The sequence below is a fragment of the Arachis ipaensis genome, chromosome B01 (assembly GCF_000816755.2).
Source record: "Arachis ipaensis cultivar K30076 chromosome B01, Araip1.1, whole genome shotgun sequence".
Lineage (NCBI taxonomy): Eukaryota > Viridiplantae > Streptophyta > Magnoliopsida > Fabales > Fabaceae > Arachis > Arachis ipaensis.
Window position 1 is genome coordinate 39,550,023 of NC_029785.2, and position 19,016 is coordinate 39,569,038.

The window sequence follows — 19,016 nt, forward strand, 5'->3', positions numbered from 1 at the left end:
ACAAACATAAAAATAATTACATATGGTGGACGTTCAAGGTATTTAACAATGTGATTTTCAGGACGCGTAATGTCACAAACCATCTTCTATTTGTATTCTTTCTGAAACAAAAAACTATTATATTATATAAACTATACCTAACATATATCCAATATTTCTCTAACATTAAATAAATAAATAAAAGCATATTTAATTAATTTTATATATAATATTTTCTTTTCTGTTTAAAATAAATAACATACCCCACTTTAATATTTATTCAACATAAATTTAATAAGGGCAAAATACCATAATAAGCCAACATCACTTCAAATTTACGTATATCAGCCAAAATAAAAATCGATTCAGCAATAAGCCAAATCATATTTTAATGTAATTCGAACCAGGCTAGTTCGAACTGCATTTAGAAATAAATCGAACCAGGCCAGTTCGAATTAGGAAGAAAGAGTTGTTAGTAAATCGAACCAGGCTGGTTCGAACTAGCAATGCATGTAATTCGAACCACCCTAGTTCGAATTATAGGTAAGTTAGTGTCTTCAAGTAATTCGAACCACCCTGGTTCGAATTACACTTAAGCTGCGTTCTTAGTAATCGAACCACCCTGGTTCGAATTACTAGTGATTGGGTATATAAGGAGTTCGAATCAGCCTCATTCGAACCATTCTCACCTTCCCCTACCCCACCAAATCTCAGAGAAAACGATCCAGATTCTCTCTGACAAAGACCTCGCCGGATGCTGTAAGTCTTCACACTTAACAGGGCCTCATCTTTATCCTGAAATTGCTGACCAACCTGGAACTCTGTCAGACCAGCAGTCCCTTCCGCATCTCTAGCTCCGAATCCAATAGAGTGCCCTGAAACACCCTCTTGCCTCATGGCATCCAGGTCCAAAGAGGAAAAATGTGGTGGATACTGCTGTGTGCCAGAACTAGAACCACCGACCGCCAATGCAGGCTCAGTCGCTCCAACCTCGTCGCCGCTGTCATCCTCAATCATATCCGGCTCGACGTCGTCCTCCTCTACATCACCCAACAATCCGTCTCCGACGCCAACCGGTGGAACGCCCTGTAAAGCGTTCGGCAGAATATCAACTGATCCTACCACGTCGCCTACTCCGTCATTGAGATCAACAGCAAAAGACGGGGAGGCGACAGGTTGGACCGCTGGCTCGTACACAGGGACGGACGAAGAAGCAACGCCAGGCCTGGAACTGGAACCGGCTGCCGCGGCTACAGTGGTGGTATTCCGGTTTGAACCCCCTGAGCTGGATACCACATCAACCAGCTTTGCCAACAACTCTGGTGTCCTCACCTCGGGAAACTGCCTCCGACATAGAAACATGACTTGCAGGTCCTCATCACTACCAATCGTGAAACAATCATACTTCACGGTATCCTGCAAGACCGTGATTGGAATGCGATAGAAAAACTTCTTAACCCGCTTCGCACCTTCCAGACCAAGTTTCATCAGCACAGATCTAACAAGGTCATCATAGCTCGTCGTTGGGTTCACGACAATACAGAGAGGATCCTTATCTGTGAACTTCACACCGGAGCGAGTTTTCTTCTTAATGGATCCTCTGTGGTGAACCAAAACCACAAAACTCTCCTCACTAGCCATCTTACACCCTCTAATGAGAGCAACTCACGTTTACAACCATATATATACTGCTCTGTCTACCACTAAATCGAACCAGCCTGGTTCGAATTTGGGTTTGTGTAATTCGAACCAACTTGGTTCGAATTACTTGATTCAGCCTCTCTCTCTCTATAATTCGAACCAGCTAGGTTCGAATTACTAGCATTACTAAATTGAACCAACCTTGTTCGATTTATTTGAACCAGCTCCCCTTTGTAATTCGAACTGCATTGGTTCGAATTATTCATGAATAGAGTTTGAACCACTCTGGTTCGAATTATATAAATATGTGGTTTGGCTCATTACTGAAACGATTTTAGTTTTGGCTTATTTACGTAATTTTAGCCTGGCATTGGCTTATTATAGTTTTTTACCCTAAAAGTTACTTCTATTATATCAAAATAATTATATTAATGAACATTAATACTAAAATTTTATATTTATATTTTTTTATCTTATATTTATATCTTATTTATTTATTTATTTTACAACAAATTACAATTTGTCCAGCTTGACTAAATAATGAATCTGTTATTGCGCTACTATCACACGTGGCTGCTGCTTGTTTAACTAGTGGGGGTGGATCTTGATAAACAACATTATTTTTTAGCATTTAAGATTTGTCTAAGTAAGTGTTATAAACTATAAAGTAATAATATTCAAAATCACCATTCTAAAGGCCGTGTACTTTCAATCTTCAAATTCTGGAGAGAGAGGGAAAAAAGTTTCACCAGTGACTCTATACTATAGAAAACCTAATTCAAAATTAGCAAATTTTACTTTTTTTTTTTTTACTAAAATTAAAAGTAAGATTCGAATTCGCGATTTCTTAGATAAATATGAAAAAATTATGTCATTTGAGCTATAGCTTGTTGGCTAGCAAATTTTACTTTTTTTTTTTATCAAAAAAGTTAGTATGAAATATGATCATAAATATATTTGAATTATACTATGGCGGCTAGGGATGAAAATGGGTTGAACCAAACTTAACTTCGACTTTGAGTCTGACTCATATTATAAATTTTATGAGATAAGTTTAGGCCATTACTTTTCGTAATTTTTTTTCATGTTCGAGTTTCGTCTGCTCAAAATCTAACAAGTCCATGAGCATATTAAAAAAGCCTATTTCATGAATTAGGGTTTAAAACAATACACTTAAAAGATCTAAATTGGCATTAAATATATTCTAAAATTTATAATTCATAATTTGTAAAGCATAATTCATTTATATATTAATCGTTAGTCACATATCATAATCATATTTACAATTTATAAACTTTTTCTTTTAACAAAAAAAAATTATAATCTTAAATAGTCAAGTCTTGACTATTGATTTTTTTTTTGTTTTATTTTATATTTAATAAAACGAGTCGAGCGAAGTCTAAAACGAGTTGGATCACGAACTCCCATCAGGGCCCACTTTCATTTCTAACTATGCGACTTTTATTCATACTTGTAACATTTTTAGATAAAAATGATCTAACTACATAATTTTTTTTTAAAAAAAAAATAGGAATTAATAGGTATATTTTCAAAATTGATCAGTATGTTGAACTAAAAACTATGAACGTTTAAAAAGCTCAAAACTTTGTTAAGAAAAAATCTAAGAGTTAAAAATATGAAAAATTAGCTAATGAGTATCTTAAGAATATTGATTTCTTTTATGAATTAAATGGGACTAGCACTCAAAAACTACGTGCTCAAAATAAGACCGAGTAAAGAGACACCTCTTAGATCATCTAGGACAATATTAATGAGTTCAAACTAAGGTGTATCTATAATGTTGGTTAAAGAGATAATAAAGTCAAAACGTTAACTTATGCTAGATATTTTGGATGTTTCCTTAGCTTTGGACCTCATTTTTGTTGTTATTTTTTTTGGTATCCTACAATATCTCTTAATTTAGCACACTAAAAATGAATTTATTGTAAATTTAAGTTCTATTTAAAAGTCTGTTACTGATTAATAAAAAACCACATGCACAAAGTATGATTTGAATCCTTGACACTTAAATAGATCTTCGCTGCTAACTCACTCGACCCATGAAACTACTTAATACACATCCCAAACCACAAATAATTTTGAAAACTTGAGAAACAACCTTATCAGCTTTACATGTTTAAACTCCACCATATTTCAATCTTGCTTCATGTTATCTAAACTCTTTAAAATTTTGGGAAATGGATCAAATTGGACGAATGAGACCACTGACTCTTCTAAGAGATACTATACAAGTATTGAACTAATATGATTTAACACCCCATATGCTTCCACAATATCCATACTTCACATCTAAGAATATTTTTTTTTAATTTGAGTATTAGGATCTTTTTGTAGGTACCTTACTGATAAAAGGAGCTATCACTATACCGATTGGAAAGTCTTTTCAAGATTCTTTTCAAACAAATTTGTTGCTCATGTAATCTGCTGAACACCCAGTATTTAATGTTTTCATAAATTTACATTACTTTATTAGAAAGGTAAAATTCACCTAATTATTTTGTAGAATGTATATTTTATCAATTTGATTATTGAATGATAATAATATATAATGAAAATTATTTATACCACATTTTACTGAAATCAAGAAGTCCGCAATATTTCTATTGTACTTTGCTTGAGAGCATCTTCTTTCTCTAAATGTTGGTCATCAATGTCCTTAAATTTTGATAGGATATTTTAATAAAATTTTTCATCTAAAAAAAGTAACAGGCGGAATTTTTTATAAAACTCATTTCAGTGTCTTTGCTGATATGTTAGATACTTGAGGTCTTCTTTATTTTCTTTGTATTGGTAGAGATTTTACTTGACATAGAAAAACTCATGGATGTTGGAATATTGCTAAAAAATTTGATAGAGCAATTTCGGACGTTTTTTGGAGGTATCCTTTTCAAAAGCTTATTTAAAAGTTTTATCTAGACTTTATTCAGATTACTGTCCCATTTTTCTTAGATGCTTTGGTTTGGTAGAACAAAAAAAAATAGACTTTTCAGATTTTAACAAGTATGGAGTACTCATCCTAATTTTAAGATAGTGGTACAACAGACATGGGGTAGAAAAACGTCTCAAATAATTCAATATTTAGTTGAAGTATAAAAAAGTTTGTTGGAGTTCAACAGAGAGACTTTTGACAATATCTTTGTGAAGAAGCGAAACTTGAAAAAGAAGATTGATGACATTCAAAAACAACTTGAGCATTGAAATAGTCTANATATAATGTTATTCTGCTTCAAGAAGAGATGTTGTGGGCTCAGAAATCAAGGAAAAAATAGATTTTTTTGGGTGATAAAAACACAATTTTTTCACACAAACACTTGTGAGAAGAAAATACAACAAGATTCATGACCTATTTATCAATGATGGAACTTGGGTAACGGAGACGGATATCCTTCAAAAAGAAGCAAGGGCATTCTCTCAAAATCTTTTTTGTTCCACAAAAAATATAGTGTTAGACAGCATGGATGAGTATCCATTACCTTTTCTCCCTCATGAAGCATGTGAAACTTTAACAGCTCCTATAAAATTTGAAGAGGTGAAGTCAGCTTTGTTTAGTATGAGTCCCCTTAAGGCTCCAAGACCTGATGAATTCCAAGCTATCTTCTTCAAGAAATATTGGAGTATAGTGCAAAAATATGTTTGGACTTCAGTTAATAGTGCTCTTTTAGGTGCTACCATTGATTCTTCAATTTTTGAAACTTTAATTGTTTTAATTCCGAAGATTAGTGCTTCAACTAGTTTGAATGAGTTCAGACCTATCAGTTTATGCAACATGATTTATAAGATTATTACCAAGGTCTTAGTTAATAGACTGTGCCCCTTTTTAACTGATATTATTGGCCCGTTACAATGTGATTTTATTTCGGGTAGAGGTACTACAGACAACATTATAGTTGCTCAAAAGGTCTTACATTTTATGAAACGTACCAAGTCCAAGAAAGACATTCTAACCTTTAAGATTGACCTTGAAAAAGCTTATGACAGATTTAATTGGAGATTCTTAGAATAGATTTTACAGCTTTTTAGTTTCTCTACTGCTACTATATGCCTTATTATGTTTTGTGTTCAATCATTTTTTTTTTATCTATTATGTGGAATGGCTCCAAGCTTGAAGGGTTTTTCCCTTGTAGAGGTCTTAGGCAAGAAGACCTATGTCCCCCTATTTATTCGTTCTTTGTATGGAGCGATTAGCTTGTCTTATTAGTAAAAAAAGTTAAAGATAATTTGTGGGAATCGGTGCGGTGTCTAGAGGAGGACCTCAAATTTCTCACCTTATGTTTGCTGATGATCTACTTCTTTTTTGCAAAGCAACAAAATCAGAGGATCAGCTTGTCATGAATGTGCTTCACCTCTTTAGCAAGGTTTCAAGGTTGAAGGTGAATGTGGATAAATCAAAGACTCTTTGCTCCAGAGGTATTTCAAATAAAAGAAGAGACTTATTTACTAGCATTTCGTCTATTTGTTTTACTCAAAATCTGAAAAAGTATTTGGGGATAAACTTGAACTATGAAAGGGTTAATAAAACTTCTTTTCAAAGAGTTTTAGACAAGATTGCTTTCTTTGCTGATTATGTCTTGCAATAAGATAAATTCTATGATGCGTCAATTCTTGTAAAAGGAAAATATTGAGGGGAGATGGCTTAGCTTGGTTAATTGGAAAATTGTTGTTACTCCTAAGAGGTACGATGGTCTTAGTGTCAAGGATGCTCGTTGTGTTAACATTTCTCTATTGAAAAAACTGGTTTGGCATCTTTTATATAGCAAAGAGAAGCTCTGAGTTCAAATGATGATATTGGATTAATCTTTCTAGTTCGACAAATGAAAACCAGAGGGCCCTTTGACAGTGAATGTTCCTTATATTCATATTAGTGATTTAGATTTTAAGGTGCAAGATGTTTGCAGGCATTGTTGTCAAACTCTCGAGTGAACTCGTAAAACTCGTACGAGTTTACGAGTTTAGATATGGAATCGAGTTGACTCGGGTATAGACTCTATCCTGAGTAAACTCGGATATACTCGGCTAGACTCGGTCAAACTCGGACAAACTCGTGAGTCTAGGACTGAGTTAGCGAGTTTGTGTTTTTCTTCATTTTTGCTAAAAAAAACGTAAATTTGAAACAAAAAAAATACTTTTTTTATTAGGGTTACGATAAAAATCCTAAAGAATGAAAGAAAACTCACTCACAACTCATTCATCTGCGTCGTTTCTCTCAAGTCTCACTTTCTCCATGTTCTGCCGCAGTCGCTGTTTCCCGTCGAGCTGCCGTTGTTCGCCTGCGTCTGCTACCTCTGCTCTGATTTGCGCCATTGTCTTTGTGAATTTTACCTATGTTGCCCTCTGCTTTGTATTTCTTTGCATCTCCACTATTCACAACTCCATCATACTATCACCGTTCACGAGTTCGACTACTTCTCCTATAGTCCTATCTCTGCTCTGGTTTGTACCGTCGTGAAATCTATGACTATTTGTCGCTGTCATTTCGTGCTGCTACTGCACCCTCACCACTGTTGCCTGCTGCACCCTTGTCTTCAATCTGCCGTTGCTGGGACTTTGCCCCTTTTCTTCTGTATCATCTATTTTTTGTATGCCTTTTGCCCTTTCTTTCAGCCTTTGCTTCTTGATTTTGTTTTGTTTTTTTTTTTTTTTGCTTTTTAAATTTTATTACTTCTAATTTTAGCCTATTGCTTATTGTTTATGTTAAATGGCCCAATCCTTCATCCATTCATGTCTGATTAGTAATTAATTATTTTGATTAGAGTTAATTTGATTATTTGATATTGTTCAATGTTTAATTAAAGATTTAGTATTACAGATTTAGAATTTTTAATTTTGTGTGTTCTATGTTGTATTTGTATAAGAATAATTATAGAAGATTTGAATGTGTATTTTAAGGTATTTGTTATAATGTATGCTATTATTTTAATTTATTATGTGTTTTAATATTGATATTATTAATTTTGAAGGGTTAGAATTGAGTAAATACACATTATGTGTATATATATATATAAGCTTCGTGTCAGGTGAACTCATACGAGTCTACGAGTTAACTCGCGAGTCGAGTTTAAGTCAACTCTACGAGTTTCTTTAGACTCGCGAGTTTGACAACCTTGTTTGCAGGGATGACAGATGGTGTATAGAGAAGTGCTATTCTTCTATTCCTGATAATGTGCGGGTTGAGTTCAGCAGATATAATCCTATTGCTCAATGTGGACTACAAGCTGGTTGGATTTGAGAATATTCTAACTTTTATACAGCCAAGAATGAATATGACTGGGTTGCGCATAAGATCTTTAATTGACAGCATAACAATAATTGGCAGTGGATGTGGAGATTAAAAATTCGCGAGAAGATCAAATTTCTTGTGTAGCCTGTTCTTCATGAAGCTTTGCCTACTGCGTCTCTCTGAGTTAAAAGAGATATTGCTAATTTTGATATTTATTCTCGTTGCTACAATGGAGTGGAATCTATTTTTTATTATTGGTGTGACTGCAGTATGGCTAAAAATATGTGGCATAGGATCGACTTTTCTTCTCAATCTTTTTTCTCGAACTATAACTTAAAGGATTTGTTTGCTTTAAATATTAAGAAGGATAATTCTCTTTTCTTGTGTGCTCTGTGGTGGATTTGGCAAAGCCACAATAATAACATTTTCAATTTTAATCAACCTTGATCTCCAACTAAGCTTTAAATCCTTATATATAATTCTTGTCAAGATTTCAACAACTCGGTTCATGCCCGAGAAGTTGTTGCCCCTCCTTCTTTATTGATTGATTGGGTAGTTCCACTAGTGAATAAGTTTAAGATAAACTGTGATGCTAGTTTTATGGAAGATATCAGTTTAGGGAGTTTTAGTTGTATTATCAAAAACTCAGCTGACAAGTGCATGAAATGTTGTGCTAGTCCTCTTCCATCTAATTCAATTTTTAAGGGAGAACTTTTTGCTATTTGACGGGATTTAACTCTGACTTGAGAGAGATGGGTCTTCGTGATGTCATTTGTGAGACGGATTGTCTCGAGACTGTTCTTCTTATACAAGTTACAAATGCCTTTGTTCATGCCTTGGATAAAGATATTGCAAAAAAAATTCAACATATGTTAGTTAGAGATTGATGTGCTTATCTTAATTCGATGCTGCATTCTGTTAATATTATTGTTGACTCCTTAGCCAAAGAAACTGTAAAACCTAATGAGCCTTATAAGGAATAGACTACTCCTATCGAAGATATTAAATGGCTAATCCAAAAGAATTTAAAAAAAAACTTTCAATTTTTTAATTGAAAGGTTTGTTGTTTTTTTTTTAATTCTTTGTCAGACACCCAAATTTTTTTTAATAAATATGTAAACTGAAGAATTTTTTGTTTGTGTATTTTGGACAAATATGTTATATTGGGTTTCAAGTGTATAAAAAGTAAAAACAAATATATATACCGAAATAGAAGAGGGAATTGTGTAATTGGGAGTATAAATAAACATTACATATGCTATATATCCATTTTTTTTCTTGGTAGCTATTATAGTTGTGCATTCCAATTATTCGTATAGTATTATAGTATATTAAAAGACACGTAAAAGTCACAATAAAACTAAAGTTAAAATACCGATATCCCTTTTTTTGTTTTTTTGACACACATAAGCAGGACGGATCCACTTATATAAGTGTCAATAATTTTTTATTCAACTTTTGACACTTGATAGTCAATTTGAGAACTTCATATTAGATATTCATTATAATGATCAATTTTTAAATTTAAATAAGATTGGTATTCTTTTTTAGAAATCGACTCGAAAGAATATTATCTATCCATTTGTGTTTTTTCTTTTAAAATTAGCTTTAGTTTTTTCATAATAACTACACTAATTGAATGAACTTTTTCAACTATAAATATCATCAAGAGCTAATTTGTATAAAAGTTGAGTTTTAAATGACTGTTTAACGACATATACAAAAAAAAGATATTTTAATTATATTGTCAAGATTTCAAAATATGAAATATAAAAAATTAAATTTTAAATTATATATTATTATTTAAATTACTATTTTAATATTTTAATTTATAATTAGATATTTTAAAACTTAATCATATTTTACAATAACAAAATATAATTATAACAACAATTATGCTAAGTATACATAAAATAATCATTTGTACAGAATAAATTTTAAAATATAAATTTTGAAATACAAAATACATATTAAAGTTAAGTTAAATGATATATGTATTTATACACAAATTTATAATAGATAATTTGATAGCTAATTTTTTATATAAATATAATATTTTTATTATAAAAATTATTATAATGTTATATATATTTTGTCCCCACTATCAAAATTTTTTGAATTCATCACTGCGGATAAGGTGGCTGTCAATATGCATGTTAATGGTGGTTGGGGTTTAGAAATGGATAAAAATAATCCCTCAAGATAATCATATCATATCATATCAACTTTGCGATGGTCTACATGCATATGTACATGTCATGGTTTTAATTACGGGTGATCACGGATCGAGTTGATTTGAATTTAACGTGGAATTAGAATCGAACCAATACAATTGTAATTGGTTTGGTTTGTTTATATTTTTTTTTTTTTGTATTCAAAACAAATCAAATCGATTAAAAACAGATTGATTCGATTCGGGTAATTGGGTACTCGATAAAACATAAATTCATAAAAAAATTAAAATTTTTATCTTAAAAATTCTGTAAATACAATAAACATGTAACATTAATAGAAATAATCCAAACATGTTAAACACTAAATACATTAAAAACTAAATCCATTAAAATCCAAACATATTAAACACTAAAGACATTAAAATCCAAACATATTAAAAGGCATATATATTTTAAATTTTTATTTTTTTATTTAATTAATATATGATCGAATCTACGGATTGGTTTGAATTCGCATCTCCAGAACCATTATTCGAACCAATTACTAAAGAGAGTGGACGGTTTAGTTCGAATTGGACTTAATTATCTATTGATTTCAGAACCAATTTAATTAGTTCGGTTCAAGTTCGGACAGGTAATTGGATACCCGCGACCCGTGCTCACCCGTTAGTTCCAATCCCTTTCCAAAAGTGGACTAACACACTATAACACTACCCCTGGTTTTACCTTGACCCAAAGTCACTATAAATATATGACCCTCCAATGTTTTGATTCATAACTCATTATTAACCCTTCTATCACTAAAGCTATTCGTTCTTGCTTCTCATATATACTTTATTTGCATTATCAAAAATGGAATTTAGTTTAAAGCACCAAGTTGGGCTTATGTATGTCATATTACTCTTACCTTCGCTATGTAGCTCACAGGATTCTTTCACTGATTCCAGAGCAACCTATTATGGCAGCCCTGATTGTTATGGCAATCCAAGTACAATTAATTTATTTAGATACAAATGCATTCTAATATGTTAATTTAGTTGAAGCAACGTTTATTTTAAAGTGAAAACTCAGGTGCAGTCGACTTGATTTGAAGTTGATAACGAAGAGCTGTTAGATGAAAATTTAGTCAAATCAGTCAAATTATCTAACGACTCTCAACTATCAATTTCATTTGAAGTTGACTGCACTTGAGTTTCCACCTTATTTTAAATAAGAAAGAGTACCATTTTCTCAATAGCAACTAGCAAGAGATAATTTAAGAATTCTATTTTTGTGGAAGTGAAATGTGTACTATCTAATGTCAGAGTTTGGCATAACATTATTATATTACTTTAGCAGCATCACATAGCAATCATTATATACATGTGATTACTCATTTGATTTATTTATAAATATAAATATATATTTATAGGTCTAGGCTATGGAGGAATGGAACTGGCTGTGGTGCATGCTACCAGGTACTCTTCTTTCTCTTTTTATTTAGAAAAAGTTGCTTTTTTCCATTCATATTACAAATCTACTAGATATATATATAGAGAAATTAACATGTGTGAGTCTCTCTTTTTTCTTTTTTCTTTTTTTTTTTTCCTCTTGCAATGAATACACTCTGTATTTTATGCACAATTTGCTATTTATGTGAGTGTTTCTCTTATAAAAAATGCATAACTCATATGGATTACCCATTAGATGGTGCATGAGTACAATCCAAATAGAATTTATATTTCATTCAATAATAAATAATGGCATAAATTGATATATATGATACTAATATTTTAATCAATAATTCTAGACGTACATAAAAGAAATAACTTTTAAATCAGTCATTTATATAAAATATATATTAAAATATAAAACATACGTTGAAAATAAGTTAAATACACTTATATTTATATACTAATATATAATGATTGATTTTTTCATAATATTTTTGTATTTTAATAAGTAATAATTGAATTAGATATTTGATAAGATTAATCATAAATTGATCATGATGATGATTCAGGCAAGGTGCAAATTAGAGCAATACTGCGACGAGGAGGGAACCTACGTGGTGGTAACAGACTACGGCGAAGGAGACAGAACAGACTTCATTTTGAGCCCACGCGCCTACAAGAAGTTGGGACGAAACGATGAAGCTGCAGCAGAGCTATTCAAATATGGTGTGGTTGACATTGAATACCGAAGGGTCCCTTGCAGATATGAAGGCTACAACATTGTCTTTAAGGTCCATGAACGAAGCAAGAATCCTGAATACTTTGCTGTTGTCATTCTCTATGTTAATGGTGCTTATGATGTAACTGCTGTTCAGTTGTGGCAGGTACGTAATTACATATATGTTTTAATTTGGCTCTTCAGTAATGTAGCGATATCTCTCTGTTGAGATATGAATTTTGTCATTCATATTAATATTAATATTAGTTAGAGTCTTTATGATCCGGCTTCACCTCAAAACAAACTTATTATATTTAAAGTTTTTTAGGTTTTAAGTTTGAATCCATGTGTTTTGAAGCTAGATCTAAAATATATTTTTACTAGATATATACTACAATCAGCCACTAGTATAAAATACATATAAAAATATATTTTTAATAGCTGATTTCAGTGTATACATATTATTTCTGTTTAAAATATTTTTGGTTGATTGAGCATTCTAACTAATTGATATTATATAATTATTATTTGAAGATTATATAATAAATTGTAAGATTTTTATATATAAATATGTTTTACATCACAACTCACATATTTTTGCATTGAAATTATTCATTTTCATTGATTTACGTAAATTATTCATTGGAATTAATTTCTAATTCTAAAATTTAGTTAAACTATATGTAATACTTAAACTCATGTATGATCTAAATGCCGAGTTAACTTGGCTTGTCGTAATCATTTTTCAAATTATTATTGAATAGGAATTGATGTCTAAAAAATGGCCTAATAAAAAAAAGCCTTACTTATGAGAACGCACCCATTAAACTACTAAACTTGTGTTCTTGCTTTGATTTTAATTAATTTCTTGATTATGTGGTGGAATGGAGCAGGAAGATTGCCAAGAATGGACAGAAATGAGGAGGGTTTATGGGGCAGTGTTTGATTATGCCAACCCACCAAGTGGTGAAATCAATTTGAGGTTCCAAGTGAGTGGCAGTGCAGGTATCTATTGGGTGCAATCCCAGAATGCTATTCCTAGTGATTGGACTGCTGGAGCTGCTTATGATTCACAGGTTCAGCTTACTTAAAAAAAAAATAAAATAAAATAAAATAAAGAAAAGAGGAAAAACTTTTGGTATCTTATTGTTGAGATGCCAGGATCAAGATAACAAATCGATAGGCACTACTAGTATTCAATTGTTTACTCTTAAGGATGTTGATGTTAATGTTACTAGTGTGTCCTCTTTGTGTTTAGGGACTAGAATAAATGAGGATTCATGTACTTTTCTTATGAAAAATTCATGGAATATGAATAATATAAAAGCATTAGCTTTTCTCCTTTATTGCTGTTTTGCTGTAACAAATAAATAATTGCCTTGATGTTGTTTTAAGTTAATTTGATATTGACAGGTAAGGAAGCTGGTAAAACATTGGAGTTCATAAAGGGTAAATTTGTTCAACAGAAATGCTATTTTGCAATCTTTGAAATAGTGACCAAGTCTTACAAACTACAAATAGATTGTAATTTCTGAAAAATGAAAATTTGTAAATTGTGGATTCATGACATCTGATGACAACAAATGGTAAAATCACAAAAATTGCTGCATCAGCCATATTGTCTAAGCTATTTGTTCAATCAGATATGTACATAAAAGAAAAAAAGATCACTCAAAATCAACTTTTCAACTGTAATAAAATTTCAATAAGAAAGCTACGGTCACTTCTCTAGTCTATACTTCATTGATTATCCTAACTAGGCCTTAAAATCAATACATCCTACCAGTGCATTCCATGGAACCACAATAGCAATTCTTCCTCTTGATGTTCCCATGAGAGTCAAAAACCTCATCTATCTTGTAATTGTAATCATAAGTCAACTCTTGCAATGGTGGAATATTTTCAGTCGCAAACAGCATTATGTGGGGAATCCTCTTATCATCATGATCATAAAGCACACTCTGTGCATACAGATTAGGTGAGCAACTATGGTTGATGAATCTTCCAACATTACCATAGTGTAAAGCATCAATGGTGAATCCACCATCCTCCACAACTTCACAAGAAGAATTTGAGTGTGCATCAGGCATAACCACTGAGAGTTCATCCCAAAGGGCATGGCTCTTTTGGTTATTATTGCCGATATCGAAAAGATACTCATCATTGTCAACTCTTTCTTCAGCTTCATCCTCTCCAAGAAGCTCCCCCAGATACTCGCAGATAAAACTCCCTGAAGGGATTGAATTCAATGATCTCACACCCCAACCTCTTGAATCGGTTTTGAAGACTTCGAGTTGGAACTTCACGCCATGTTGGCTAACTCTATTGTGGCATGTTGAAGGGCACTTGCAAGAAAGTCCACACTCGTAGATTAGAGGCTTTGCTTCTACAATGGCCCCATCATGGTTGAATGGGATATCACCACCATTTTTCGCAGCACAAGGACATTTTTCTGATTCTGAACATGTTCCAACACAATTACAGCCTTTCCGAGGAATAGGATTGCACCAATTTGGATATATCATTCTTGTAACATACACAAATGATGGAACATTTTGGTCATCTATGGTGTTGAGAGCATGAATTGGAATGAGCTCTTTCCCATTTGAAATGTCATGAACAAATAGACCTTCTCTATCTCTCAAATTTTCAGATTTCTTTACTTCTTTCCAAGAAGGCTCCGGTTGATCTGGGATCCTTTGCAGCCGATATCTAAGAACCGGCGAACCGTGCGGCCCATCATCCTGCCAACAATTCTCAACCACATATTGTCCATCATAGACATATTTCTTACCCTTTCCGTGCATTGATTCAGTGGCCCTTATCACCCTAACAGGATTCTTTTCGTCAATGCTGTTCCTTAAAGCACGGTTGCACTGCTCAAGCTTCTGATCTTCGACTTCTTTATCAGTATTATTTCCAACCAAACTTGTGTATATCAAGACATTTGAATCATCTAACTCGTCCTCATAGCCTCCCAATGTGATAACACTCATGGCGAGGGTCTTCCCATTATGCATAACATAATCTATGTCGCTTTGAATCCGCTGATGAAGACCAACCATGGCAAGCTCTACCCTATACTGAAATTCGTCGCCAACTTCAACCCCAGGGACAGATCCCAATATCCTGTTGGTGTTAAGATATTTCCCTTTGCCCATAAGGATCTCAGCTGCTCGTAAATCAACACTCCTAAAGCTACTTGCCTTACCTTCTAGCTTCGCTTCTTCTTCGTGTACAAGCTTTCTATAAACTGCCTGAAAAAGGCGCAATGTTTCCCTTACCTTATTTCTAGTCACACTTGAATCATTGTCCTGATGACCATTGAAATCAATCAAATCATGTTGATCAAAGGCCGGATTCTTTACCTTGGAACCATGTGATTTGTTGACAACTTGAAATTCATCAATGTTTTCAGAATTGTCATTCCCCTTTTTCTTCTTTAAAGGCTTCTTTCCCTTTTTTCTTGCAGCATTCCTCCATGGACATTCAGATTCAGCCATCAGTGCTAGCACCACCCTGCGAGATGAAACCCTCAAATTATAAGAATTCATTTGAACCTTATCCCGGTTGCCATCCTTAGGAACCGTAACACATGTTCGAATTACATCAAGCTCCTTCTCTTTTTCTACACCATTCCCACCAGAATCACCTTGAACTAGATCCAGTACCTTTCCACCATCACAATGAACATTCTTTTCCACCTCCTCTTCTGCATCAATTGCTGTTTCACCCTCACCTTCACTAAGATGTGAAGAAGCATTTGGTCCACACAATGGAGGAAAGTCCCTAAAAGCTGGAACCCGCTTATAGTGGTTCCCAGGGACAACCTTTGCAGCATCACCATGTGCGGTTCTTGAAGGGTTTGAGCCACACCCTTTCGGGAAATCACGGAAGGCAGGAACTTTGTGCCGCTTATCCACCATCACTAGTTTCTAATTCAATACAAAACGATCACGGAATATGAATTAATATAAGATTCTTTCTTCTCCTGGGAGAAAAAATAGTAAAGAAAATGTATCAAATATTCCAATAGGTATCAATCAATTGTGCTTCCTAATTTCCCGTAATAACAACGTAAATAAAGAACATGATTTATTCATTTATTCATTTATTATAAGTAGAAATCAAGAAAGAAAGGGAACCTTCCAAGTTGCAGTTGCCGTGTGCGCAACAGAGATTGAAGTGAAGTGTTGTTTTGTGTGTTTTTTATATAGAAACAAAGGTACACCGATTTTATGCTAACAACGGAAACAACTTTGAAATGGAGTGTTAGGCATTGCTTCGAGTTCGAGGCAATTAAGTTCTAGAATATTCCCTTACTTGCAACGACGTTGGTTACCGTGAAAGATGGAGCGCAACATGTATCCTATATGGTATCAGTCCGATTCGTAATGAGTTAGATAAGATGTATCATCATCCGAATTTTAAAAATTAAATAATGAGTTATTTATAATTTATTAAATTTTAATAGATATAAACTAATTAATAAATTATTAAAATTCGAAAATAATACTTATTTTAATATAAAAACAAAATAAAAATATTTATAATAGAGTAAAATTAACAAAATACTTATTGTTTTTGTTCCATATTATTTAGAATAGCTAGATATTTTTAAAATATTAGTAAAAATATGTATTTTAAATTTTTAATTCTAATTTTTTTACTATATTTTATTTTTCATTTACATAGGACCGGGTTAACCGGTTCAACCAGTGACCCACCGGTTGAACCAGTGATCCAGTGACCCAGTAGCCTGACCGGTTCGATCACCGGTTCGGTTCTGACAACTATGCACATGACACTAATCCTTCCCATATTCACACGCGTGTTTCACTCTGACCACTTCCTCACACATAAAAACACGCTACACACGCGCAGAAGGAAAATCAGAGAAGAGAGAAAGAGGCTGAGAACCTACAAGGACAATGTTCTCACCTTCCTACAGATTTTATTTTATTTTTTAGTGATAGGTTCAGGAATCCTTGGCGTGAAGCCGCAACCGATTACAGATCTTTATGTACATATGTATTCGCATTTTCTGTATTTACTTTAGTCTTAGATTTATCCCCTAGTTTACTATTTTGGTTTTTAGAGGGGTAGGACTTGTATTTGAGAATATTTGAATAAGTCTATGTATATAATGCTATATGAATATATACCTATGTGATTAAGTGGTTTAAAGTAAAGACTTTTCGTTTTTTGAAGTAAAATTTCGGTTTGTATTTGCGAAAATTCAATATTAAATAAATATAGTATGAAATTAAAGGAGTAGAGATAGGTAATGCCTGAACTTTTAGTGCGATCATAAGGTTAGAATCCAAAACGGAGTTAGACTTCTATCCTAACATAAGATTAAATAAATAAGTTTTCAACCTAATTCCAATATTACTTTTTCCAAAACAATATTTCGAACATAGTTGTAAAAACAGGACCGGACCGACCGGTTCGACCGAAAAACCAGTAAACTGGACTTTACACCGGTTCGGTCTGAGGTTAGGACCGTTCAAGATAGAGAACCAGAATGAACCGGTTGAATCCGTAACGAACTGACTAAAACCGGCCAAATTCGCTGAAAATCGGACCGAACCGAACCGTTTGGTCCCAACTGAAGGCAAAGCTACAATGCATCTGGGTTCTGCAAGTCTACCATGCTCTCCATAAGCTCCAGCATGCCAAGTGTCAAAGTTGTGTGGTTTTTGGAAAATTTTCCAAAATAGCTCTCAAAGGGTTCGAACTGCTCACTCCAAGGTTGCAAGAAAGACATTCTGACCACCAAGCTACCTTGCTTTTTACTAATACATATCCAAATTATAATACATATAGCAATTTTCTATTTACTTATATTCAGTAAATTTTAATTTTAAAGTCATTAATTTTTAAATCAATTATATTTTATTTAACTATAAATTTTAAAAATAAAAATACTTATAATAAAGAAAAATAATTATATTTTACATAATTATTTAATTATACCGGGTTAACCGGTTCGATCAGTGACCCACCGGTTGAACCAGTAATCCAGTGACCCAGTAACCTCACCGGTTCGATCACCGGTTCGGTTCTGACAACTATGATTTCGAATCTAAAATGGAGTTAGAATATTTTTCAACAATTCTAAATCTTTAGGAATTAAAAACAAAAACTCAATCATGAAATAGATCAAAGCATAAACCTCAAATAATGCAAACCACTTAAATTAATAATTTATAAAAAGATAAACAGATCTCCTAACCTTAACCGAGGAGATTAGTGACTCATAATGTGCTAGAAAATAAAAAACAATGAAATGAAAACGGTTGAAAGTCCCGTAAAAGTGTCTTCATGAACATGTTATACTTAATCTTAGAATAAAACCTAAAATTTAAATTCAAAATTCATTAAAATAAAATAAAATAAAATCTTCCCTACTTGTTCTTCAATTATCTGTGTCAAATCGGGACTAGATGTTTGAGCTCAAAAATCTTGTTTGAGCTAAAAAAATTTCATGTTTTTTTTTGTGTCAAATCTCTGTACTATTTCTTCTTCATCTACATTTCACTTGTGGTATTACTGTCTTACCCACAACTCTTTAGAAAAATTGCATCCTCTTATGTCTAAAGACATTTTAAGTCAAATCAATAATGAGTCTTTTAATTGTATTTTTTGTCAAATTGTGAAACAACCAACTTTATCGTTTTATAATAATTCATATATTGCTTGTTCTCCTTTTGATCTTTCTATATTTTTGTTTGGACCCTGGTTCCACAGCTTCTATGGGAGGGGCTCGATTATTCATGTTTTATTTATGTTTATTTGATGACTAATTGGTACGAGCTGCCTCAAATTTA

The 19,016-nt window shown here is 32.7% G+C and overlaps 2 protein-coding genes across 3 annotated transcripts; one reads left to right on the top strand and one right to left on the bottom strand.

The window, feature by feature from the left end:
• On the top strand, positions 11,444-13,529 carry LOC107617746 (expansin-like B1; the record flags this gene model as incomplete). Its single annotated transcript, XM_016319600.1, is given in 3 exon segments — positions 11,444-11,489; positions 12,035-12,349; positions 13,077-13,529. Coding segments are annotated over 3 exon segments (559 nt in total), but the record flags the coding sequence as incomplete, so codon positions are not given.
• Positions 13,630-16,578, bottom strand: LOC107629193 (histone-lysine N-methyltransferase, H3 lysine-9 specific SUVH6-like). Of its 2 annotated transcripts, none has more exons than XM_021120333.1 (2): positions 15,552-16,578; positions 13,630-15,440 (listed from the first exon to the last, which is right to left on the bottom strand). In XM_021120333.1, the coding sequence occupies exons 1-2, from the start codon at positions 16,107-16,109 to the stop codon at positions 13,953-13,955; spliced, it is 2,046 nt and encodes a 681-aa protein (XP_020975992.1). In that variant the 5' UTR covers positions 16,110-16,578; the 3' UTR covers positions 13,630-13,952. The 2 variants fall into 2 exon arrangements, with proteins under 2 accessions (XP_020975992.1, XP_020975999.1); XM_021120340.1 differs by having other exon boundaries at positions 13,630-15,702; positions 15,855-16,577.

Bases quoted from the DNA above. Each gene is read 5' to 3' on its own strand.
- LOC107629193 (XM_021120333.1), bottom strand. From the start codon at position 16,109: ATGGTGGATAAGCGGCACAAAGTTCCTGCCTTCCGTGATTTCCCGAAA. The intron at 15,441-15,551 runs GTAAAGAATCCG...CGCCTTTTTCAG, and splicing joins ACAAATCACATGGTTCCAAG to GCAGTTTATAGAAAGCTTGT.